The sequence below is a fragment of the Quercus robur genome, chromosome 11 (genome assembly GCF_932294415.1).
Source record: "Quercus robur chromosome 11, dhQueRobu3.1, whole genome shotgun sequence".
Taxonomy (NCBI): domain Eukaryota; kingdom Viridiplantae; phylum Streptophyta; class Magnoliopsida; order Fagales; family Fagaceae; genus Quercus; species Quercus robur.
Genome location: NC_065544.1, coordinates 10,392,251 through 10,419,253, shown reverse-complemented (window position 1 = coordinate 10,419,253; position 27,003 = coordinate 10,392,251). Strand labels below are relative to the sequence as shown.

Here is a 27,003-nt window from a genome sequence, read left to right as displayed (position 1 = left end):
AAAATGTTCATCAAAGCATCATTCACAGTAATATATATAAAAGAGCCCAAAAGAACTACAAACAACCAAATCAATTAAAAAGTAACAATATTCACACACAAAAAAGAGCCTCATGTGAGGATTATGCTACTCTTTAAGTTTTTTTTTTTTTTTTTTTTTTTTTTTTTAACTTTAAATCTCACTTATCAAAAAGTAGAAGTTTTTTTTTTTTTTTTTTTAATCTCTCACCATTTTGTGAGTACCATCATCAATTGGAAACAACTGGAGCTTCAGCTTCATAGGAGTTATTATTCTCAACAAAAATTTTTTGCAAAAAGGAAGGCAAAGGAGGCAGAACTTTGCCAACAAAATTAGAATCCTTTTGGTCTGGAATTTAGATTGGAAACAAATCACACCATCAAAAACTTTACCAGAGGAAATGTGAATAAGTGTCTGTTTGGTTGGTAAATGAAAAAATAGGAGAATAGAAAATTGTGAAAATAGAAAAGTGGGAGATATAAAATATTTTAAAATTCTTTTATTTGGATGAAAAAAAAAATGAGAGGATAAAAAATATGTTTATATAAATTTACTCTCATGCCCTTATTACATAAAAAAAAAATTATAAAAATAATTATCTTTTACAAAAAGAAAAATAGAAACTAACGTGAAGTAGGGGAGAGGTGAAAATTAGTAATTTCTCATCTTAAGCTCATTTTCTCCCCAATTTGGGGAGAATACTTTCTTCACAAAATCACTACCATTTTCTCTCCTATTCTCCCTCCTTCAAAAGACACATTCCAACCATTTTTTTATATCTTATTTTCTCTTTTTTCCACAAATCACTCCATTTTTCTCCCCAACCAAACGCATCCTAAAGGTGGCAACGAGTAAAACATTCATAAGAAAAAAAAGAAGTGAAGAAAGCATAGTACCAAAATTGAAAAGGAATTAAAGCTCTTGTTTGATCCCTTAAATATTGGAATTTGGAGATCTTTATGAAATACAAATTTGTAGCCCTTCAAACTATCTTTCTCATCCAACTTCAATCACCTCAACCAGGTATCTGAGCCAAAGGTTATGTCAAAATCAATAAGGTTGTGTAGTCTAAAATCCTAAAGCAAATTGTATTTGTATTTTTAATTTTTATGCGAATTTCCTTTAGTTCCTTATTTCATTTGGGATCAAATCAAATCAGGATAAACTTTTTAACTTCATTAAGGTCCTATCAAAATTTAGTTTGTTAGTCCTTTTCATTACACAAATCTACTCATACCTTTCTTGATAAATCTTGCTAAATTAATTTCATCCTCTGTCAAAAGACATATTCATGCATTAAAACTCATTTTAATCACAAAATTAATTACTAAACATTATTCTGAAAGCAAAAATAAAATGCAGGAATGAACACAAAATAAGCATGATAATGCATTCAAATAATAAGAATGAGCGGTTCATGTGTGAGTGGTGTAAATTAGGTATTGAAGTCTTATATTGGATACTAATAATAAGAATGAGTTGTTAATAACTTAATGTAACATAACTAATACCAAACCCACATGCTTAAACTTTCCTCTAGTTTGATTCAAGTTCTTGTTGTTTATAAACAAGTTTCCTCTAGTTTAATTCAAGTGCTTAGTTGTTCATCGTATAGACTGTTTAGGCATTGAATTATTCCGCTGGTTTTGATACTTGCCATAATGCAGCAAACCACCTTTAATCACATTGAACAAGAGAAAATTAATATCATTCTAAACAGCTTATCCTTCTGTTACTTACCCTCTCGACCAGTCAGTGGTTCAGTCTTACATAAACTGGATCACAGATGAGTGGAATGTATTACACAACTAGTTTTGGGAACAATCGGCCCTATTGAGAAGTGAGAGAGCTACCACTTTCTTTGTCTTTGTATAAGTGGGACTCTGGCTCCATGCATTATAAAGCCGTCATGACCAGAGAAAGAACCATTTGCATGGTTGATAATAAAATGACAAGCACAAAAAAGTAAAAAAAACAATAGAAGGAAAGAGAACAAGATATATAATGTAGGCAAAATATAGATAAAACGAAAAAGCTGATCAAACGGTAGTACGGTATACAAACGTCATATATACTTTACTTACAAATTGAATTTTTTTTTCTCTTATGGGAACTTATAAATTGAATTGGTAATGGATAAAAGGAAATTGTCATTGCACACACTACACACACAACATTTAGAATTGTGTGTTCAAAATACAATTTTGGTTATAAATTTGAAATGGTGGAATTATGTCTTAAAAACACATTTTCACAATTTTACTAAAACCCATGATTTCAACATCAGATTTTTTTTTTCTTTGTTGATATATTAGTATTTTGGAAATTTATTTTTGGAAATAAAATAAAAGATTTATTTGTTATGTATTTGGAAAATCCATGGCTCAAGGAATGGTTAGGTTTAGACTTTTGCAACAACACGCTTAATTCATCCAAACCGCCCAACTCATTCCACACCACCCCACTCTGCATGGACATAAATATAATATTTATTTCTAAGTGGATTGGGCAGGTTTAACCATTAAAGTGAAGGGTCGGGTTGGGTGACAGTTTGAGTTTATTTTAACCGCCAAGACCCAACCAAACCCGCCTATATATATATATTCATCTCTAGTTAGTATATATCTCATATCAATTTTAAGGTTTTATTTATTTATTTATTAACTCCATAATTTATATAAGTTAACATGGAAAATGTGATACATTTCCAACATATTCTTAAGCATATCATGTGACATGGATATGCTTCAATTTTTTTTTTTTATATAAAAAAAATAGAAAATACTCGTAGTTTAAAATATGTGCTCTTTGATCTATAAGAAAGTGGACACTCTCTATGATTTTCTTTAATGGTATAAATTTTTGTTGCAAATCCTTTAATGATTTATATGATTTAGAGGAAATACTTTTTAAATTTATTTGTAAATGATAAAAGAAAATTCAAGATTTAGTATACAACATATAACTAAAATTAATCCATCTATCCTTTCTTTATATAAATATATATATATATATATATATATATATATAAAAGATTTCCTTTACTGGTAAGCATGGCCCCCATCCTTGACTTTCCGCCCTTGTATGTGGTAACTTGCTTGCAAGTGGCGTGCCTACCATTAAAGGAAGTCCTACCAAGTGACCACATACAAGACAGCCAAGGGTGGGGCCATGCTAACCATTAAAGGAAATCTTAGAGCATTCGTATCCAAAATGCTAAATGTCATATGTTGCTGTTATTTAGTATTTGTTCCTCAAAAACCTCCCACATCCGGAATTGCAAAAGTAAAGAATTGTAAATTTTTTTACGATCTTGCTACAATGCCGTTCTACATGTAGAATGGCATTGTAGCAAGATTGTATAATTTTAAATAATATTTTATTCTCTCTCATATGTATTACTGTTCTCTCTCTCTCTTTCATTTTACTTTACATTCCTTCTTGGCGTGGGTCTTGTTTTGTTCTCTTTCTCTGGGTTAAGATGCTCTCTATCTTTCTCAACTCTCTCTTCATCATTTTCTCATCTACCCTCTCAACCCTCTCTCACTTTTATCCTCATCGGCGTGATAATCTTTAGGTGGATCGTTTTTTGGGTATTTTCTTCATCATCTTCTGGGTTTTTTTGTGGTTTCTGGTGGTGGAGATCGGCGAGTGGGCGTGGGTTAGGTGGAGATCGGTGAGTGGGTTTGTGACTGATGTGGGTGTGGGTCAAGTGGTGCAGCGGCGGCATGGGTTCTAGCAGTGGTGGGTTTCTGGTTTTGATTTTGGATTTTGGATTTGGATTTTGATTTTGATTTTGATTTTGGATTTGGATTTTGATTTTGATTTTGGATTTTGGATATTTTGATTTTGCTATGGATTTTGGCTGGACTTTGGATTTTGATTTTTTGGCTGGATTTTGCTCAGCGAAGGTGGGTGGTGTGACTAAGAAGCTGGATGGTGGTGGTGGTGGTGGTGGTGGGTGGTTGAGAGAGTAAGAGAATTAGAGATCAGAGAGAGAAGTGAGAAATATTTTTATATTATTTTATATCATTTTCATGTGTAGTATAGTAAAATAAAAGTTGGGATGCTGAGTGTATTGTAAAATGATATTGTATAATTGATAGAGTGACTTTTTGAGATGTTAAAATAAAATAGTATGAAGATATGGGATGTGAATGCTCTTATAAGATTTCACCCACCCTTGGCTGTAGTTCCGCCTGGGGTCACTTGCTAGGATTCCTTTTGCCACTTGTGCCACTTCCCTAGCCCGTAGTTTTGCCACTTACAGGGATTCCCGAAGATGAATTTAGGATAGCCCGGCCCCTGTAATTTACGAACATGATGGATGTGCCAGTGTCAGTGACACCAACTATCTTGAGTGTTAGTTCATGGGATATCATATATATATCAATTGCATGCAATTCTTAAATTCAAATAAAATATAAATAAATGGACAAATATCCAAAAACTCAATCAAATCGTAAATATTATTATTAGAAACACGTAAAGTTTAGTAACAAAAACCTAAACCTTTAAAGTTAATAAAAAGTGAACTTCGTGCAAAGTTTACGGGGAAAAAAAGATATAAATAAATAAATATATATATATATATATATATTTATTTATTTATATATTAGAATAATAATGTATAAAACTGTGAGGTTTCAAAACTTATGTGACATAATATTATCAAATCAACCAAAATTTAAACTTTTATATATCATTTAATTTATTTAAAAGATCAATATTAATATTCTTTCACTAAAGTGTAAGTAAATTAGCGTAGTTTTCAAAACTTGTACCTTTTATTTGAAAGACAACACATTCAATGATTGTTCAATTAAAAAGTTAAGATTGGCTAAATTAGACTAGCAATATGAGTGGAAGGAAAAAGGAAGGCAACAAATAATTTTTCCCCTAATTTGGTTGGGTAGAAGTGAAGGAAAGGCAAAGAAAATGGAAGGATTTTCTTTCCCTCAAATCTAGTCTTCCCTTTTCTTCCATTTTGGATGAAAATTGAGAGAGTGTGAAACAAAATATTTTAATTTTAATTAAAAATTGATCCAGAACATAAATTATTTTCTAGCATTTTTCCCTACTAATCAAACAACACAGGGATGAAAATTTTTCTATCTTCCATTCCTTCTCCTTTTCCATGTTTTCTTTTCATTGTTCTCAGTTCTCACCCTCATTTTGTGAAATATAGTGTAGATAAAATCCTCCTTTTTTTTTTGGTTATGAATAAGCCCTAAACCATATCCAACTTCTTGATCTAGCACTTAAGAAAGTTCATCATTAGGGGCTTCTAGGAGCTATATTTTTTATTTATAATAAATCTTTTACAGTAAACTTTATAATATTAATAATTTTTGTTAAAAAAAAAAAAAACTTTCTGCTTTTCTTGTGTCCACTAGTCCAATAGTGTTTAGGACAAGATTATGTGAAATGAGTTATTGTTTTTTTTTTTAGGGAATGAAATGAGTTATTGTTGGTTCCTTATTTTTCGATTGTAAATGTTTTGTAGTGCTTATTTTTTTCAATTGTTAAGTCGTAGCAAACCAAAATTTTATTTATTTCTTCTTTCTTTTTTACTCTCTAGATATTGTAACAGAGTTTTAAGTTTTAAAAACATTTTTTTAAACTCTCAAAATACTTAACTAAACCGATCCTACACCCTCGCTTTGTTTCTAGTTTCCATGTTGTCTTTATTTATTATACATTCATATGCTTTTCCTTTTGTGTAAATGCAGGTTGGGTCCATCGATGAAAACCCATTCACCCTGAAAACCTATCTAATACGGTATTGGAACAAGGAGATCCAAAACAACCATGCCAAGCCAATCTTTCTCCTATCCAAGGCATCCCCATTGAGCGCTGTCGAGTCAGACAATTTCTCCAAACTTGCCGCTCAGAACGCTCTCTCCTCTCGGCTCTCGGCCTTCTGTGCCTCCGCTAACCTCCTCTGCTTCCCCGATACATTACCATCATATTGGAAATGAGGAGGAGATGCTGTCTTATATTCCAGTGCAACCATTGCCCAAATCAACTCTACCAGCACCAAGGGTGGCTCCAACGAATTCACCAAGAAAAAAATGGGTTGAGCTAGGCAAATTCTTTCGGGAGTCAATGTTAAAGAAAGGGAAGTTGATACCAATGCCGGACATTAACAATAAATTTCCTGAAAGGCCATTTCTGCCTCGGTCGATTTTGTCAAAACAACCATTTTCCACGATGAGAGTCTCTGAGCTGAAGCACATTTTTCATGCGGGTGCTAATTCAACTATGGAGACTCTGATAGTCCTTGAGTGAGTGCAAGAGGGTTCCGAGCCCCGACAAGACCAAGCGGTACGTGTCCTCGATTGAGGACATGATCGACTTTGCAGTTTCAGTGTTGGGTCGAAACATTGACATTCTAACGACAAAGAATGTAAATGGGTCAAAGCAGAGTATAATGATTGGATCAATCGAAGGGATCAATGGTGGGAAAGTCATGGACTCAGTCTCTTGTCATCAGTTCTTGTTTCCCTACCTTCTTGTTCGTTTTTAGACTCCTTAAAACACAACTAGATTAACCTAGTTAATTAGCCAAGTGATTACTTAGTCAAATTATCAGATCTAGGTTAACATAAATATCATATCAATGTAAAGTGCAGAAAATAAATAACACAAAGATATGATGACCCAGGAAACCAAACTGGTAAAAACCTAGGGAGGATTTAACCTAACGATCCTCAAGATAAACCTGAATCCACTATGAAAGAATTGAAGTTTACACAATAGCGACTTAGACCACTAATATCCTATTGCTACCTTGAGTAAGAAACTTACTACCACGACCACATGACAGCTCCAAGTCCACGGACTACTTCTTTCTTGGATTCCCAGCAAGTACGAGCACTCCCGCTTGTGTATCTTTAAGCTCTTGAATCTGCAACCGAATGATCACCAAGTTCTTGACATAATCTTGAATCTTGAAAACCCTAAGTATGTGTGAAGGCAACCACCTCTTGATCTCACAAAAGATTCACACACACAGCATATGGATCTCACAAAAGATTCACACACACAGCATATGGAGCATCAAAGTACTTAGAGAGCTTTTGGGTACAAAACCCTAGATCTACAAAAGAGGCATAAGATGCACTCTAATCTCTCTAAAAAACTTATAAAAATGTTTTAGGGTTTCCTTTATATATAGGAGTGTTTTACTTGAACCCCAATACGTTTTAGTAGAGTTTGGGCTGAACTAGAATTCTACAGAAAAATAAATCTGCACGTGGTTCGATCGATCGAGCCTTGCAAATTTAGTCCAATAAATTCTGCAATCACTTGATTCCAATTTTACAAATAAACATACTTTGAGCAAGTCTAAAACAAGACTAAACGTTTTGATCATGGTTTGCCAACATTACAAATTAAAATTCTAATACATTAGTTCCTAATTCCTTAGAACCTAACACTTCTTTATTACTATCATTCGGTTCCAAAGGTTCGGGTCTACCAAGTGGATATACTTGATCCAAATTCTAAGGCTAAGATCAATAACGGTGTTGCCATTTGTCACATGAACACGTCAAGTTGGAACCTAACTCATGAAGCTTTCTTGGCTCTAGGGTCGGCTCCGGGTCAGATTGAGGTTTGCCACTGGATTTTCCAGAATGACCTAACGTGGACAGTTGTTGACTAACCATTACACGCCAAGGTGGTAAGAAATCTTAAGTTGTGTAATGGTTTGTTGCTTTGATAAAAAATAAGGAATTTTTTATAAAGAATTTCAGCTTAGCTTTGATAAAAAAAATAGAAAAAATAAAAAAGTAAGTTCCTGGTTTACTTTACATATGGAAGATGTTGCTTATTGGCAGTTAAGTACTACATAATTTGAGTTTTGATCAATGTTTTCAAGTTCAGCACAAATGATTGAATGGCAAATGAAAAACACCTTTTTTATCTTTCTTTTTCTTTTTTTTTTTAATCTTTTTTCTATGATTATTAATGGTGTGTTTGAATGATCAGTCTATTTCATTCGGTTATTTTGCTTAAAGAATAAATTTGTGTAAAAAAAAGTAACATTTTGAAGAAGGACTACAAAAACAAGTTGGCATATTAATGTGTGTGTGTGTGTTTTTTTTTTTTTTTTTTTTTTTTTTTTAATTTATGGGATTAATGTATTATTTTCTTAATTGTAGGAACATCCTCGCCAGAGCTTTGTAGGTCTCAATTCAACACGTATATCATGAAACTAATAAATGTGTTGATAGCTTATGTGTCTTTTGAACTTGTCCTTTATCTAATATTTTGTGTATTTGTGGGAAGTCTAAGGATTAGTTATTCCTAGACTAGTTTAATTATGTATTAAGCTTGTAATATATGGACTTTCTTTTCTAATTTTAATTTATGTGGATATATGGAAAGTCTAAGGATTAGTTACTCCTAGACTAGTTTAATTATGTATTAAGCTTGTAATGTAATGTATGGATTTTCTATATTAATTTATGTGTATGTATGGGAAATCTAAGGACTAGTTTCTCTCCTTTTTTTTGTTGGGGGGGGGGGGGGGGGAGGGAGAGGGGTTCAGGTCTGGTTACTCCTATACAGTTTAATTCCCTTTTTTCCAGTTTAATTATGTGTTAAGCTTGTAATATGTAATGGGTTTCAATTAACTTAATTAGTAAAAAATTTTGTCATTAAATAAGAGATCTGAGGTTCAAACCCTGTATACACCAGTCAGTTAATGTCTTCGCCTAATGATTAAAAGCAATAATCACATAACCCATATCATAAGTTGAAATTATATCATGCGTGTGTCTATATATATAAAACTTATAATACATGGATTATTATTAAAGACTTTCATCATTTCATTCACAGAATCAATCTTGGTAGTATCAAACATTATTGAAGACAAGTCATTGTCTTAAGAATTATTGCTAAAAAAATTTTGGAAGTATCATGAAATTATATTTTTGACACTTACCCTTATATCTTGGCAGTATATTAATTTATGTGTATGTATGGGAAATCTAAGGACTAGTTTCTCTCCCTTTTTTTTTGGGGGGGGGGGGGGGGGGGGGTTGTTTCAGGTCTGGTTACTCCTATACAATTAATTCCCTTTTTTTCTAGTTTAATTATGTGTTAAGCTTGTAATATATGATGGGTTTCAGTTAACTTAATTAGTAAAATTTTTTATCATTGAATAAGAGATTTGAGATTCAAACCCTGTATACACCAGTTAGTTAATGTCTTCACCTAATGATTAAAAGCAATAATCACAGAACCCATATCATAAGTTGAAATTATATCATGTGTGTGTCTATATATATAAAACTTATAATACATGGATTATTATTAAAGACTTTCATCATTTCATCCACAGAATCAATCTTGGTAGTATCAAACATTATTGAAGACAAGTCACTGTCTTAGAATTATTGCTAAAATATTTTTGGAAGTATCATGAAATTATTTTTGACAGTTATTACGTGGCACAGTTAATTTTTTTTTTTTCACTGCAATATTGGTCATTGTACTCTTCACTTTTTTCTGTTAATGTCACTATTCATGTATAGTGTTTTTACTCTTCATGGCACAGTTCATTGTGCTCTTCACTTTTTACTGTTCATGTCACTATTCATGTATAGTGTTTGTAAGGCTTTATAAGGCATATGAATAAGTCGTATTAGACAAGCCTTAAACACAACCTACTTCAAAAATAAAAAAATAAAAAAATAAAAAATAAATAAATCCTCTCAGTATAAGCAATCCATCCAATATCAATCCTTGTATAAGTAAAAATTATCATTATAATATTTTCAAGTATTTGAATAAGTATTAGTGTTTGATGTACTATTCAAAGTTTTCAAGAAACAAGAAAGTTTTTTGGTTTTCAAAAATATATTTATTTTCAAAGTTCTATATTGTACTGTTCATTTTGTTCTTGCAACATATTTATTCATACATATTCATCCATATTTCTCTCTTCAACCATTCTTTGTATTCCCCTTGGGTTCCCCCAATTAATATCAGAGCCAAGTTCTCTTGAAAATTGTTTCTCCAAAAAAAAAAAAAAAAAAGTTCTCTTGAAAATTTATATTCATTGTTTTTGTTAGTGATTTGTAATTCTATGCAAGAGTGAAATGACTTGTTTGGTTGTGTTGTTTAAATAACACAATACGTATTTCCACAATACTTTTTCCCCCACACGTATTTCCATAACACTTAAACAACGTTACTAAAACAACATTACCAAACGGGAAAAGTTGCCCCTACGTTGGTGAGCACAAGTCCATTGGTTAGCCTATTGCTTGAGATTGATAGTTTAAGATGGTCCTGTCAATGGTCCCATAAAATAACTTCATTGAGTCATTCTAAACTACATGGAAATTAATAATCTTTAACCATGGATTCCGGATTACATTTCTAAAAATCAATCTTCCAAACAGACCAAACATCATTGGCAACATTAAACTCAAACAAAGGAAATATGTAATATTACATCGGAAAGTTTTGAAAATTTTATATATTACCATCTCGAGACATCTAAAGATGGAATCAAAACCTGATTACCAAAATTTAGAGCATGCCAAATCAATGTCTAATACAATTGAAATTGGACGAAACTAGACAAAAAAGCAAAGGCAGAAAAAATGACAATATCAATACTAATAGTTTGAGAGAGAAAGAGTGTATATATTGTCTTAGCCATTGTTTGTGACCCGAGTTAGTACTCAGTATACCCTAATAAAAAATTAAAATTGATGTTATTGAAGGAAAAAAATCAATTTGGGTAAAAATGTTTCCATTTCAACATAAAAGCATATCAACACTTACATCACCACACCATTAGGATCACCTACTAACCCCCCCCCCCCCCCTTCCAAAAAAAAAAACACATAAATCAACATTTGAATTACAAAGTACCAACGAAACCCTAACCCTAATCACAAAATGAATAGAAATTTGAACCCAACACCCTAGCAATATCACTAAATCATTTAATTCAAGAGCTGGTTAGTTCAACTAGAATTAGAGGCTTTTGAATGAGTTGTCATATGTTTTACTTTAGATTTTTTTTAGAAAAATCATAACCCTTAAATGGAAACTAGGGAATATTCATACTCGATAAGGGTTGAGTTTAGTGTACAGTGCAACTAGACTTTTTAGACACATGTAACCAAGGTTTTGAATTCTGGTCCGGATACCGTATTAGATTGATAATTGATCCATAACATAAATCATTTTCTAGCATTTTTCCCTGCTAACCAAATAATACGAGGGATGGAAATTTTTCTCTCTTCCATTCCTTCTCCTTTTCCACTTTTTCTTTTCTTTGTTCTCAGTTCTCACCCTCATTTTGTGAAATATAGTGTAGATAAGATCCTACTTTTTTTTTTTGTTATGAATAAGCCCTAAACCATATCCAACTTCTTGATCTAGCACCCAAGAAAGTTCACTTCAGAAATCACTGTAGAAAGGTCTATATCATTCACATCTTTAGAAAGATTTTCCACTTCAGTAATGTTGGCTTGAGAGCCTTTCTTGGTCCCTTGATCTTTATGCTTATGGAAGTCCTTAGCACGATGCCCCATCTTGCCACACACATAGCATTTTCCATTGAACTTTGTAAAGTTACCCCCACTAGTTCCTTGATTTGAGCTTTCACCAGAGTACTTCCTCTTATTCTTATTATGCTCCACAATGTTTGCTTTAGATTCCATGTAGTGATTCCCTACGGCTTTTTTCTGAAGAACGATTTTCTTCCTCAATTCTCAATCTTACGATCAAGTCTTCTAGCCTCATCTCCTTGCGCTTATGCTTCAAGTAATTTTTGAAATCTTTCCAAGATGGAGGCAGTTTCTCAATGATAGTAGCCACTTGAAATGATTCACTTACAAACATACCCTCAGCATTTGCTTCATGTAAGATTACCTGTAGCTCTTGCACTTGACTAAGTACAGTTTTGGAATCCACCATTTTGTAATCCAAAAGTCTGCCCACAATGAACTTTTTAGTTCTAGCATCTTCTGTCTTGTATTTCTTATCCAAGGAATCCCACAATTCTTTTGCTCTCTTGATTGAACTATACACACTATACAATGTGTTGTCCAATCCATTCAGAATATAGTTTTTGCACAGGAAGTCAGCATGTTCCCATACTTCCACAACAGCAACCACTTGCCTATTTGTCTCATTTTCCTTCGTTTTGGAGCATTCTCATACAAGAATTTTGCCAAATTCAGTGTTATGAGATAGAACAGCATTTTTTGTTGCCATCTCTTAAACTCAGTACCATTGAATTTTTCTGACTTTTCTCCATGATTAACAGGAACAGTAATAAGGATAGCAACAGGCACAGTTTCATTCGACATTCTTGTCAAAACAAAACTCCATCAGATTGAATTCTCAATATCCAACCGAAGCATTGTTTTATATTACACAACAATCTAGAAAAAAAATTGACACGGCACTGCATTCAAGTATTACTTTAAGGTAGAATAAAAACATAAATTATATAAGAAACCAACTAGTCACTATGCAATGTCAGAATATACAAGAGATATTTAAAAGTAAAAGTATTCTACACAGTACCAATTGTAAGGTTGAATTTAATCAACCATCTTGTTGGCTTTATTCTGTACCAAATTTGCTTATATTTCAGCAATTAGTAACCCTGTATTTAGGTGGGATTTTTGTAAGGGTAGTGAGTGAGATAGTGTGAAGAAATGCTCAAGAGTGTGCAAGAAAAACAGAGACTCGCGACTGGATCTTGCGGGTGACTCGCGGTTGCAAGCCACCAGAAGCTGCACACGTGCCAGGCATGCCAGAAGTTGAAGCGTCATGCTAGCTAGAGTACTACAGGACAAAATAGGACAACTAGCCGTTCAGTTATCTCGCGGCTGGATCTCGCGACTCAGTCAAGCCGCGAGGCCAAGCCGCGAGCCAGCCTTGTTTTGAAAAACCTGACTCTTCACATTCCATTCTCACCCCAGTATAAATACCCCTTATACCCACGAAAAAAAGAGAGCTTCCAGAGAGAATTTTGAGAGAGAAACCCTAGAGTAAAATAAGATTGATTCATCCACAATCTTCACATAAGAGACTCTTCAAATTCCCCTACTCTCTTCCTCTCCATTGTTAAATCCTTGAGAGGCCTTTTACCAAAACATTTTCTCACCATACTGTGAGAGGGCTGTTTGGTGTTCTGGGAAGCAGTTAGGAAGGAACCAATTTCACATTGGTTGATGCTATGGTCAAGTAGCAGAATCCGGGAAGCTAGAAAAGAAATAGGTTCGGCGTAACCTTGTTGGAGCAAGAAGCTTGGAGGGCTTAAGTACGCTGAGTAGATTAGGCTTGGAGGGTCTATTACTGTTCATGTATCCCAACTACATTTTCTAGTGGATTACTTACCGCTTGGAGGGCGGCGGAGAGGTTTTACGCCGAGGGCTTCGGTTTCCTCTTCGATAACACATCGTTGTGTTGTCCTTGTGTTTGCAACTCTCTTCCCTTAATCTTTGCCTTTTATTTTCTGCTGTGGATGTGATTTTAATTGGCTTAGATTGTTTACAAATTCTGTTTATACATTGTGTTCATTTTCCACACACTTATTGTTTGTCATAAAGCTTGAATTGGTATTTTTGTTATTGGGGGTCTAAACGTTCAAGGGTGTTTTATACTGTTAATGTATATTATGTTATGGGCTTTAGGCCCAATTAGGTTACTTGTATAGTACACTTGTACTTGTACTACATTCTACTTGTACTGCACACATATGCCTCCTATATAAAGGCAGTGATGTATATTCTTTTATTTATGAAATACAATACAATTATTCTGTATTTCTAACATGGTATCAGAGCCACTGCTCTGATCCTTTGGTGTGCCGCTCTTAAGCAGTCTTGTCTTCTTGGGTGTCCTCTGTAGCCGTTTTTGTGAGCAGCACCGCTGCCTTCACCGCGACTCCAGTACATCAAAGACCACTGCCTTGCCGCCACCACTGCTTCCGCTTCTCCGATCAGACCACAGATAGCATCATTGGAAAGTAGTCTCTCCGATCTGCCGTTCTGTGAAAATTTCGTCTTCATCGGACCTCCCATGCCCCCCACGCGCCTCCAGAATTCTCGGCGTCACAGCCACGCGCCTCCACACGCCGCCACGCGCCTCCACGTGCGGCCTGTCTCAGTCACGCGCTTCCACGCGCGGCCTGTCTCAGTCACGCGCTTCCACTCGCCGGATCTGTCCGCTGACGTCATCAACTGTGCCACGTCAGCCCTAGCTGCGTCAGCATCCACTGATCTGCTGACGTCATCGCCACGTCATCCTATGACGTCATCTGCCGACTGTTGACCGTTGACTTTGACCAGGTTGACCGTTGACCGTTGACTTTTGACCATAGTTGACTTTTTGCAGTCCGGGTCCTCCTTACCCAGTTTTTCGCGTAGATTTCATTTTTGCGCTCCATTTTTGCATATTTTGCTTCAAAATGAAGAATAAGGACAAGTCTTCTACCTCTTGCAACAATCGTCGCCGACAATCCAACAAACGTTTTTGCAATTTTTGCAAACGTTTTGGCCATAATATTGAGACTTGCTATCAACGCAACAAATCAGCTGTTTCCATTTCTGCTGCTACTGTTGCTAACACTGAGAGTGTCCAACCTATGGCTCCCGTCTCTGCAAAGTCTCAGTCTTCTGGATCCACTTTCACCATTTCCAGAGATGACCTTATAAATATCATCGCCAATGTCATTCGTACGGTTGGTAATGCATCTTATTCCTCTTCTCTCTCAGCTTTATCTGGTATGTCTCCTACCTCTTGGCTTATGTATTCTGCTTGTTGCAATCACATGACACCTCACTCGTCCTTATTTTCTGACCTTAAACCTGCACCGCACCCTCTTAATATTCGCACAGCAAATGGTTCCACAATGTCTGGTCATAATATAGGTTCCGTTGTGACCTTCAATCTCTCGATTCCTGGAGTCTTTAATATTCCTGACCTTTCTTATAATTTATTTTCTGTTGGACAATTAGCTGAGTTGGGTTATCGCATTATCTTTGATTATTCTGGGTGTATTGTGCAGGATCCGAGGACGGGACAGGAGCTTGGAACTGGTCCCAGAGTTGGGCGTATGTTTCCCGTGGACAACCTTCGTCTTCCACTTGTTGCTCCTGTTTCTGTTGCTGCAGCTGCTACAGCTTCTTCAATTCCTTCCCTTGCACTTTGGCATGCTCGACTTGGTCATGCATCCTCCTCTCGGGTACAACAATTAGCTTCTAGAGGTTTGTTAGGTTCAGTGTCTACAAAAAATTTTGATTGTGTTTCGTGCCAATTAGGAAAACAACCAGCTTTGCCCTTCAATACTAGTGAATCAATATCCACTGATATCTTTAACCTTATTCATTCTGATGTTTGGGGCCCTTCTTCTGTCTCTAGTATTGGTGGGTCTCGATATTTTGTTGTCTTTGTTGATGATTACTCTCGCTATAGCTGGATTTTTAATATGAAACATCTTTCTGAATTATTGCAAGTATATTCTAATTTTGCAAAAATGGTTGAAACTCAATTTTCCAAACGCATCAAAATTTTTCGATCTGATAATGCTCTTGAATATACTCAATATGCTTTCCAAGCTGTTTTGCATTCCTATGGCACTGTTCATCAACTAACTTGTCCAGGTACCTCTCAGCAAAATGGTAGAGCCGAACGGAAACTTCGTCATATTCTTGACACTGTTCGTGCTCTTCTTCTCTCTGCCAAAGTTCCTGCTCCTTTTTGGGGCGAAGCTGCTCTTCATGCTGTTCATACTATTAATCGCATTCCGAGTCCGGTTATCCAAAATCAAACTCCATATGAGCGCCTTTTTAGGTCATCTCCAGACTATCACCACCTTCGCTCCTTTGGTTCTGCTTGTTTCGTTCTTCTTCAGCCACATGAGCATAACAAACTTGAGCCTCGGTCAAGGCTTTGTTGTTTTCTTGGCTATGGCGAAACTCAAAAGGGGTATCGGTGTTATGACCCTGTCTCTCATCGTCTTCGTGTTTCCCGCAATGTTGTCTTTTGGGAACATCGCCTCTTTGTCGAGCTCTCTCACTTTCGTGCCTCCCTATCTTCCTCCTCTGTTTTAGATCTTTTTCCAGATGAGGCACATATTCCTTCTGTAGCTGCTCCTGATCCTCCTGTAGTTGCTCCTGATTCTCTTGTAGACTTCTCTGTCCAACCACCAGATATCACTGATCCCTTTCCTAGTTCACCCTTTAATGAACAGGTGGAAGATGAACAGGTTGAAGACGAGCTACCCAACCCCAACCCTGAGCTTGGGTCCCCTGCTCCTGCTCCGCCTGAAGATCTTGCACAAGACATTCCACCTCGTCACTCAACTCGAGTAAGATCTATTCCTACACATTTACTTGACTATCATTGTTACACTGCTCTTGCTACATTACATGAGCCTCACACCTATCGTGAGGCTTCCACTGACCCTTTATGGCAGATTGCAATGAAAGAGGAACTTGATGCATTATCTAAAAACCATACTTGGGATTTGGTGACACTCCCTCCCGGGAAATCTGTGGTTGGTTGTAAGTGGATCTACAAGATTAAGACTCGCTCTGATGGGTCCATTGAGCGCTACAAAGCTCGTCTTGTTGCAAAAGGTTTTACACAGGAGTATGGGATTGATTATGAAGAGACCTTTGCTCCGGTTGCTCGTATCTCATCTGTCCGTGCCCTCTTAACTGTTGCTGCTGCCCGTAAATGGGATCTTTTTCAGATGGATGTCAAAAATGCATTCCTTAATGGGGATTTACATGAAGAAGTTTATATGCAACCTCCTCCTGGTCTCTCTGTTGACTCAAATAAGGTTTGTTACCTTCGACGTGCACTTTATGGCCTTAAACAAGCTCCACGAGCTTGGTTTGCCAAATTCAGCTCTACCATCTCTCATTTGGGTTACATGGCCAGTCATTATGATTCTGCTTTATTTCTTCGTCGCACTGACAAAGGCACTATTTTACTTCTCCTGTATGTGGATGATATGATCATAACTGGTGATGACCTCAGTGGCATTCAAGAACTCAAGAATTTTCTCAGTCAGCAATTTGAGATGAAAGATCTTGGACATCTCAGCTACTTCTTGGGTCTTGAAATCACTCATTCTACTGATGGACTTTATCTTACTCAAGCTAAATATGCTTCTGAACTCTTGTCTCGAGCTGGACTCACTGATAGCAAGACTGTTGACACTCCAGTTGAGCTTAATGCGCATCTGACTCCCTCAGGGGGGAAACCATTGTCTAATCCCTCTCTTTATAGACGATTGGTTGGCAGCCTGGTTTATCTCACAGTTACTCGTCCAGACATCTCCTATGCTGTTCATCAGGTGAGCCAGTATCTGTCTGCTCCACGATCAACTCACTATGCTGCTGTTCTGCGCATTCTTCGATACTTGAAGGGCACCCTCTTTCATGGCCTTTTCTACTCAGCTCAGTCTTCTCTTGTACTCCGTGCATTCTCTGATGCTGATTGGGCAGGAGATCCTATTGATCGCAGGTCTACTACAGGTTACTGTTTTCTCCTTCGTTCTTCTTTGATTTCTTGGCGAAGTAAGAAACAAACTTTTGTGGCCCGCTCCAGTACTGAAGCAGAGTATCGTGCTCTTGCTGATACCACATCTGAGCTCATTTGGTTACGATGGCTCCTTAAGGATTTGGGTGTGTCCACCTCCTCTGCTACTCCCCTTTATTGTGACAACCAGAGTGCCATTCATATTGCTCATAATGATGTCTTTCATGAACGGACTAAACACATCGAGATTGATTGTCATTTTATCCGTTATCATCTTGTCCATGGTGCTCTTAAGCTTTTCTCCGTCTCCTCCAAAGATCAACTTGCAGATATCTTCACCAAGTCACTTCCTAAGGGACGCACTCGTGATTTGGTTGACAACCTCAAGTTGGTCTCACATCCACCTTGAGTTTGAAGGGGGCTGTTAATGTATATTATGTTATGGGCTTTAGGCCCAATTAGGTTACTTGTATAGTACACTTGTACTTGTACTACATTCTACTTGTACTGCACACATATGCCTCCTATATAAAGGCAGTGATGTATATTCTTTTATTTATGAAATACAATACAATTATTCTGTATTTCTAACATATACACTATATGAACTTTCACCAACGAAACACAATCAAAAGTCAAAAGAAAAGCAATTTGCACAAAAATCAAATCAGAGTCTGACAATCACATTTGTAGAATAGACAATACATAGCCGACACAGAAAAAGAGATTATAGAGCCACGTGAATCACTATATGGTCCTAAGAGCATCTCTAATGGCTTCTTTAAAACCAATTTTAGAGAAAAAAAATCCCAAAAATTCACTCCAACAGCTTCTCCATCTCCATTTTTTAGATTAGAATTGCTACAGTGCTTCTCTACAAGTAGAGAACACTATAACATTTCCTGTTCACACTTCAAACGTTTTTAACTATTATAATAATCAGCTATTGAATAAAAAAATGTTGGAAGATGTGTAGTTGTTAAAAAAATATTCTCCCTTCCTCCTTAGTTCTCTGTTTTAATGAAGTTTCCTTTTTACCAAAAAAAAAAGAACCAAATATCACATATTAAGAGGTCGTTTGGTACATGTGTTTAAACACATGTTTTCAGTTTTTAAATAATATTACACGTATTTTCACACATTTTTTCATCCACACGTATTTCCAAAAAATACAAACAGCATTACTAGAACAACATTACCAAACAGGCCCTAACTTTACAAGTTTTTTTCATTTATATATATATATATATATATATATACAAGATAGAATTTCTACTTTAGCCAAATCTAAGTGTATATGCGTGTGATAGATATTTGCGATAAACAATAAACCCACATATTCCAAACCCAGTTTTTTCAAGTTTTGCCAAATATATAAACAATTGCCGATTAACATATTTCAACAAACGCAAATTCCTTTCATCGTAAATCACAAAAATAAGTTAAAATATATATAAATCTGCTATAAGATTGTTATATATATTTCAACAAATTACTTTTGTGATAAAGCAAAAGGAACAATACACAGATCTAAGAATAAGCAATAACACAAATAGATATGATACGCAAAAGCAAAATATAATATACAAGAAGAAATCTGAAAATAATTAAAAACTCACAGACCAAATGCGTGAAGGATGAATGATTCAAATCAAGTCTTATGTTTGACACAATCTCCTTAAAGCAGATTTCACCCCTCACACAATCACTGTGGTACTTTGAGACTCACGGACATCTGCCAACTAGAATAAAATGATCTACAGCACGAAAACAAAGCACACAAGGTCGTGCTCTGCGAACTACCCAATATCTCTTTCTCTCTCTTTGACACAAAATGAAATGCACAAAAAAAAAAAAAAATTCTCACTTAAGAGAGTTTATTCTAGAAAAAGTAGTTTTTATGAATGAGGGACTATGAAAAATTATATGTTACTGAATAGGCACTCTATTTTAGTAATAACTGCTGAGCACAGACTAACTGACTCAAAAATTAAAATAATAAAATATTATTATTTGGACAAGTAGGCCCAATCCACCTATGCCAAAAGCCCAACCCAATGTCTAAGTCATGAGCATATAAACTCATATATTATCTCTTTCCTTTCCTATGTGGGACTCAAGATTTTCACAACTTTTAATAACATCTTCAAGTCAACATAGAAAATATCAATTTCTTATTCACTCCATGCTATTTTTCCAACAATATTGTTGGATATATTTCAACAATTTATTTTTGTGATAAAGCAAAAGGAACAATACACAGATCTAAGAATAAGCAATAACACAAATACTGAATATATATAAGAACAAATCTGCAAATAATTAAAAACTCACAAACCAAATGCGTGAAGGATGAATGATTCAGATCAAGTCTTGTGTTTGACACAATCTCTTTAAAGCAGATTTCGCCCATCACACAATTACTATGGTGCTTTGACACTCACGGACGATCTGCCTCCTAGGATAAAATGATTTATAGCACGAAAACGAAGCACACAAGGTCGTACTCTGCGAACTACTCAATGTCTCTTTCTCTCTCTTTGACACAAAATGAAATGCACAAAAATATTTTCACTGGGAGAGTTTTTTCTAAAATTTATTTTTCATGAATGAGGGACTATGAAGTTATACGTATCTTAAAACTGAAACACTGTTTTAGAGATAACTGCTGTATACAGACTTACTAACTCAAAATAAATAAAATAATAAAATATTATTATTAATAATTGGATAAGTGGGCCTAGTCCACACATGCGTAAAACCCAACCCAATATCCAAACCAAAACTCATATTCACTATCATTTCCAACGTGGGACTCAAGGATTTTCACCACTTTAATATCATATTCAAGTAGTCACATTAGGAGTCAATTTCTTATTCACTCCATACTAACAATCCCCCACATGAATAGAAATTGATAAACACAACGCAAATGATGATGTAGACATAGATAGAGTAGAAGAAAAGTTACTATATCGAGAGAGGTGGCTTTTGGCTTTGAACCTTCCTTTGTGAAAGACTATCGGATATACTAGCTAATCAGTGAACACGATATTTTTGAACTGTCAGCCATTTGTGTATACCAAGACAATAGAATTCACACAACTCATTTTCGAATATTTTTCGTTCTTATAGTTGTGTTCATTTCGGCCCTGAACATATCCTGGTAAATTCATGAAGTGCTTTAGAGAATTCAGCCTTGAAACTCTCATGGAAGTGGCCCACTTCACACTCATATAGGTGACTCTTATTAAGAGTATCCTGCTATGCCCCACTTGGTTTTCCAAGATATAAGAATCATTAAAAGCAAAACTTATCCTGAACATCGCTTTCAGGCATCACTATTTCATCATAGGAATGGGTGGGAGATGTTATCTCCATAGTGATAAAAACTAGTCTCCACAATTTTGTTGTCCCTTTGAAAACCTAGATTTTGGGATCTCTAGTCAACTAGGTGGGGTTACCGTCATGGAAACTTTAGGTCATAGGCTTTAACCCCATTCCCCTCGATGAGTACTTTACTTGCTCTCTACTTAATCCTTTGGTTAACGAATCCGCTATATTCTCTTTTGACTTTATAAAGTCAATGGAAATAATTCCATTAAAGAGCAATTGCCTCACGGTATTATGTCTTTGACGTATATGTCGAGACTTACCGTTGTACATATGTCTCTGTGCCCTACCAATAGCTGATTTGCTATCACAATGTATACAAATAGAGGGCACAGGTTTCATCCACATTGGCATATCCTCCAGGAAGTGATGAAGACACTCTACTTCTTCTCCTGCTTTGTCCAATGCGATAAATTCTAATTCCATTGTGGACCTAGCAATGCATGTTTGTTTAGAAGACTTCCAAGATACCGTTGCACCACCAAGTGTAAAGACATATCCATTTGTGGATTTGGTGTCTTTTGTGTCGGATATCCAATTAGCATCACTATACCCTTCTAGTACAGCTGGATACCGAGTGTAGTGCAACCCATAGTTTAAGGTGTATTTCAAATACCTCAAAACCCTAACTAATGCCTTCCAGTGGTCTTCCCCTGGATTACTAGTGTCTCTACTAAACTTGCTGACAAAATATGCTATGTCCGATCTAGTGTAGTTCATTATATACATAAGACTGCCTATTATTCTCGAATACTCAAATAGAGATATTTCTTGCCCTTTATTCTTAGTTAGATGTAAATTTACATCTATAGGTGTTCTCACTAGACTGTCATCATATTTCTTGAATTTCTCAAGAACTTTCTTAACATAATGTGATTGAGATAAGACAAGTCCATCAGATTTTCTAGAAATATTCATTCCTAGTATTACATCTGCAACACCAAAATCTTTCACGTCAAACTCACTAGTCAACATTCTCTTGGTAGCTTTAATGATATCATTATTACTACCTATAACGAGCATATCATCAACATAGAGACACACAATGACATAGCAATTTGCAGCATCTTTAATATACACACATTTGTCACACTTATTGATTCTAAACCCATTTGACATCATTGCATTGTCAAATTTTTCATGCCATTGCTTTGGAGCTTGCTTTAATCCAGAAAGATATTTAACAAGACTACACACTTTCTTTTCTTGACGAGGAACAATGAACCCCTTTGGTTGTTCCATATAAATCTCCTCGTTTAATTCACCATTCAAGAATGTTGTTTTTACATCCATTTGATGTATCTCTAGGTTATGCAACGCTACAATAGCCACCAACATCCGAATGGACGTCATTCTTGTAACAGGTGAATATGTGTCAAAATAATCCACACCTTCCTTTTGTTTGTAACACTTTACAACAAGTCTTGCCTTGTACTTGTCAATAGATCCATCAACCTTAATTTCCTCTTGAATATCCATTTATATCCTCGAGGTTTACAACCTGGTGGAAGATCCACTAGTTCCCATGTATGACTTTGAAGGATGGATTCAATCTCACTATTGACATCTTCTTTCTAGAAAGGTGCCTTAGGTGTAGAAATAGCTTCCTTGAAGCTTTGAGGTTCATCTTCTAACATATAAGTTAGAAAATTCGGACCAAACGATTTTGACATTTTAGCCCTCTTACTACGTCTAGGCTTAACCTCATTCGTCTCTTCCATCAACTCTTGATCATGAGAGGTACTAGACGTAGACTCAAAGTTTCTCTTATGAGAACTTGATTATTGTGTGGATTTGTAAGGAAATATCTCCTCAAAGAATGACGCATTCCTGGATTCAATAATAGTATTGACATGCAGGTTAGGAATTTCAGACTTATAAATTAGAAATCGATATGCAGTACAGTTATGTGCATAACCGATGAAAAAACAATCAACAGTTTTTGGTCCCATCTTTATCCTCTAAGGAATAGGAACCACCACTTTTGCCAAACGCCCCCACACCTTTAAGAATTTATAGGAAGGTATTCTACCTTTCCATAATTCATAGGATGTCTTATTGGTTTTCTTCTTAGGCAATTTATTAAGAATATAATTGGCGGAAAGAATAACTTCCCCCCACAAGTTCTGCGGTACACCGGAACTTATCAACATCGCATTCATCATATCCTTCAAGGTTCTATTTTCTCTTTCAGCAACTCCATTTTGTTGAGGTGAATAAGGTGCAGTGGTTTGATGAAGAATACCATGTTGTAAACAGAACTCACCAAAAGGTGATTCATATTCCCCACCTCTATCACTCCTTAAAACCTTAATCTTTTTGTTGAGTTGATTCTCAACCTCATTCTTACATTGCATGAATGCCTCAATTGCCTCATCCTTGCTCCTTAGCAAGTACACATAACAGTATCTAGTGCAATCATCTATGAAAGTGATGAAATATTTCTTACCACCTCTAGTTTGTACAGATTTCATGTCACATACATCACTATGTATTAAATCTAGAGGTTCAGTGCTTCTTTCAACTGATTTAAAAGATGCTCTAGAAAAAGCTTCCACACAAATTTCACACTTATGATTAAAATCAATTTTAAATTTAGGCAATAAATTTAAATTTATTAATCTATCTAAAGTATAATAATTAACATGACCCAATCTACCGTGCCAAACATTAGATAACTCAAGCATGTAAACAGAAGATGTACTCTTATTATTATCAATAGCAATCATTACATTCATCTTAAACAAGCCATTGCTCAAATATCCTTTGCCCACATACATTCCACTCTTAAAGAGTGAAAATTTATGAGATTCAAAGACCAACTTGAAACCATTCTTGCTCAACAATGAGCCAGATACAAGGTTCTTTTGAATTTCTGGCACATGCAGTACATCTTTCAAAGGAAGAAACTTGCCTGTAGTCATTTTGAGCACAACCTTTCCAATTCCTTCAATCTTAGAGGTTGAGGAATTTCCCATGAAAATTTTTCCTCCATTACCCACAAGATTATATGTAGAAAACATTTTCTTTTCTGAACATACATGGCGAGTAGCATCAGTGTCCACCCACCATTCTTTGGTATTTCCTCCTACCAAGTTCACTTCAGAAATCACAGCAAAAAGGTTCTTGTTGGTTTGAGCCACAACTGGATTCACAACAATTTTGTTTGACATCTGTGTTCAACAAAATTCAAACAAATTGAATCCTCAAAACCAGCCAAGTTTAAGAAATAATTTGACGGAAATGCCTTTTTCGTCCCTATGTTTTGCCCTGATTCCCATTTTGGTCCCTACGTTTTATTTTTACCACATTTAGTCCCTATCTAGAAAAATGCTATTCATTTTAGTCCTTTCCGTTAGTGCCCTAATGGCAAAATCCTAGGTGGCAGACAGAACCATTAAAATAATAATAAAATTTTTATTTTTGCATTAAAAAATGCCACATCAGCATCTAAATTAAAAAAAAAAAAATTATCAATTTTAACTAAATAAAAAAAATTAAAAACCAAAAATCACACAAATTGAGATCTAAGTGTGTCTTGAACAAGAACTACAAAAACGCAAACCCACAAACCCAGATTTAAGAACACAAAATTAAAAACTAAAAATCACAAACCCAGAAAATAAAAACACAAAATTAAACATCAAATCCACATCAGATTAAACATGAATAAGAAATTAAACATGAACACATTAAACATTTGAACAAGAAGACAAACCCAGAAAATTTAAAACCCAAAAAATTAGCATCAAATCCACATCAACACAAAATTAAACATGAACAAATCCAAAAAATCAAACCCCCACACCACCAAAGCATCAAACTCAAAACACAAACCTGAATTTTCTAGCCCCTAAACACAAAAACACTAAACTCAAAACCCAAATTTTTGGGCACCAAAGAAAATAGAAGAAAAGAAAGAGTCTGATTTTCTCATCTTTCCGAGAAACCAACACAAAATCAACTTAAACCAACACAAAACTCAACGATCCAAAACCCAACGATCAATGACCCACTGATCTAAAACCCAATGATCTGAAACTCATCTCAAATCACTGATCCAAAACCTCCAATCCCACTAGATCCACCACCTTCGACCTCTACTTCTATTTCATTGCAAGGAACCCGGGCCAAAGCTCCTCAAGCTTCAATCTTTCGCCATTGACCATGACAGCCACGAACGACAATAAGTCCTTTCTGGGCTTGGTTTATGGGTTTCACATCAAGTTCTCTGCCGATGATTTCTTCTTGGTTGTGTCCGCTTGGGTTTCAGTTCCTCCTCTTTTTCCCTCTCATCTCTCATGGCTAGGATCGAGCTCGATGAGAGGCTGAAGTGCTGAACCAGAGAGAGCAAAAGGGAGAAGCTGAACCGAGAGAGATGGAGTGTGTGTGTGTGGAAGTGGTGGGTGGGTTTAATTTATTGGGTTTATTTTAATTTTTTTGGGTTTGTGTATGCTTAATTTTGTGTTTGTTTCCTAAGGAAAAAAAAAAAAAAAAAAGAGAAAATGTCAAATAAAGGAAAATGTTCTTCTTGTTCTTAAATCTGGGTTTGTATTCTTGTTGTTCTTGTTCAAAATACACTTAGATCTCAATTCATGTGATTTTTTATTTTTTATTCTATTTTTTATTTTTTTTATTTAGTTAAAATTAATAAATTAATTTTTTAAATTTAGATACTGACATGATATTTTTTAATGCCAAAATAAAATTTATAATTATTATTTTAATAGTTCTATTTGCCACCTAGGATTTTGCTGTTAGGACACTAACGGAAAGGACTAAAATGAATGACGTTTTTCTAAATAATGACTAAATGTGGTAAAAGTAAAATGTAGGGACCAAAATGAAAATCAGGACAAAACATAGGGAAGAAAAAAACATTTCCACCTAAATATAAATATTTAGGTTCAAACGTTACTGTGCAGAATAGAAAGTAAAGCTAACTGCATAAACTGAGCAGGCACGATGCAAACTGCAAACTAAATAAACAAAAGAATCCAAAAAACCCAGCCAAACAATGATTCAAGTAAGACAAATATCCTAATATCATATAATAAAATTAAAACCACCAACACTAACAAGCACGAAACACAGAGCAAGATACGTACTGTGATTGAACAAATGAAACCAAACCCCAGCACAGTCAAACGCGTAAACTATTGAAGATCATAAATTCATTTATAATATAAACAAGTGGATATTTATGCTAAGCGGTAAACACAACCCAGGTTTTTCCAAGATATGCGCAGCATATATACAATTGCGATTTAGTGTTTTTCAACCATCACAACATTCCTTTCACCGTGAATCATCAAATTAAATTAAAATATATAAAAAAAATCTGCTTTAAGATTGTTGGATATATTTCACCAATTTATTTTTGTGACATAGTAAAAGGAACAATACACATATCTAAGAATAGGCAACAACACAAATACTGAATATATATAAGAAGAAATCTACAAATGATTAAAAACTCACAGACTAAATGCGTGAAGGATGAATGATTCAGATCAAGTCTTGTGTTTGACACAATCTCCTTAAAGCAGATTTCGCCCCTCACATAATCACTGTGGTATTTTGAGACTCACGGACGTCTGCCTCCCAGGATAAAATGATCTACATCACGAAAACGAAGCACACATGGTCATGCTTAATTTGCGAACTACTCAATGTCTCTTTCTCTCTCTTTGACACAAAATGAAATGCACAAAAATATTTTCACTGGGAGAGTTTTTTCCAAAAAATTCTTTAACATGAATGAGGGACTATGAAATTATACGTAACAAAAAACTAAAACACTGTTTCAGAGATAACTGCTGTATACAGACTTACTGACTCAAAATAAATAAAATAATAAATTATTATTATTATTAATTGGATAAGTGGGCCTAGTTCACACATGTCTAAAACCCAACCCAATATCCAATCCCAAAACTCATATTCTCTATCATTTCCAATGTGAGACTCAAGAATTTTCACCACTTTAATATCATGTTCAAGTGGTCATATTAGGAGTCAATTTCTTATTCACTCCATACTAACAATTGT

The 27,003-nt window shown here is 35.2% G+C and overlaps 2 protein-coding genes across 5 annotated transcripts in view; one reads left to right on the top strand and one right to left on the bottom strand.

Annotated features, from left to right (window-relative positions):
- LOC126704584 (polygalacturonase-1 non-catalytic subunit beta-like) overlaps positions 1-27,003 on the top strand; it is a 66,445-nt gene that overhangs the window by 6,389 nt on the left and 33,053 nt on the right. For 2 of the 4 annotated variants that reach the window (XM_050403599.1, XM_050403598.1), the window contains exon 3: positions 8,187-8,206. The exons of the other annotated variants lie outside the window; for them this stretch is intronic. The gene's annotated coding sequence lies outside the window, so the exon portion shown is untranslated. Of the gene's footprint in view, positions 1-8,186; positions 8,207-27,003 lie in introns of those variants that run through there. 4 annotated transcript variants of the gene reach the window in all.
- LOC126704695 (uncharacterized) lies at positions 11,430-12,365 on the bottom strand. Its single transcript, XM_050403721.1, has 3 exons — positions 12,287-12,365; positions 11,776-12,209; positions 11,430-11,678 (listed from the first exon to the last, which is right to left on the bottom strand). Exons 1-3 carry the CDS (start codon positions 12,363-12,365, stop codon positions 11,430-11,432), a joined length of 762 nt encoding a protein of 253 aa, XP_050259678.1.

What these genes read in the sequence shown, in the direction of transcription:
- LOC126704695 (XM_050403721.1), bottom strand. Translation starts at nt 12,365, where the DNA reads ATGTCGAATGAAACTGTGCCTGTTGCTATCCTTATTACTGTTCCTGTT. An exon ending in AAAGTCAGAAAAATTCAATG is followed by an intron (nt 12,210 to 12,286) that starts GTACTGAGTTTA and finishes TTCTTGTATGAG; the next exon opens with AATGCTCCAAAACGAAGGAA. An exon ending in TGAGGCTAGAAGACTTGATC is followed by an intron (nt 11,679 to 11,775) that starts GTAAGATTGAGA and finishes GAGCATAATAAG; the next exon opens with AATAAGAGGAAGTACTCTGG.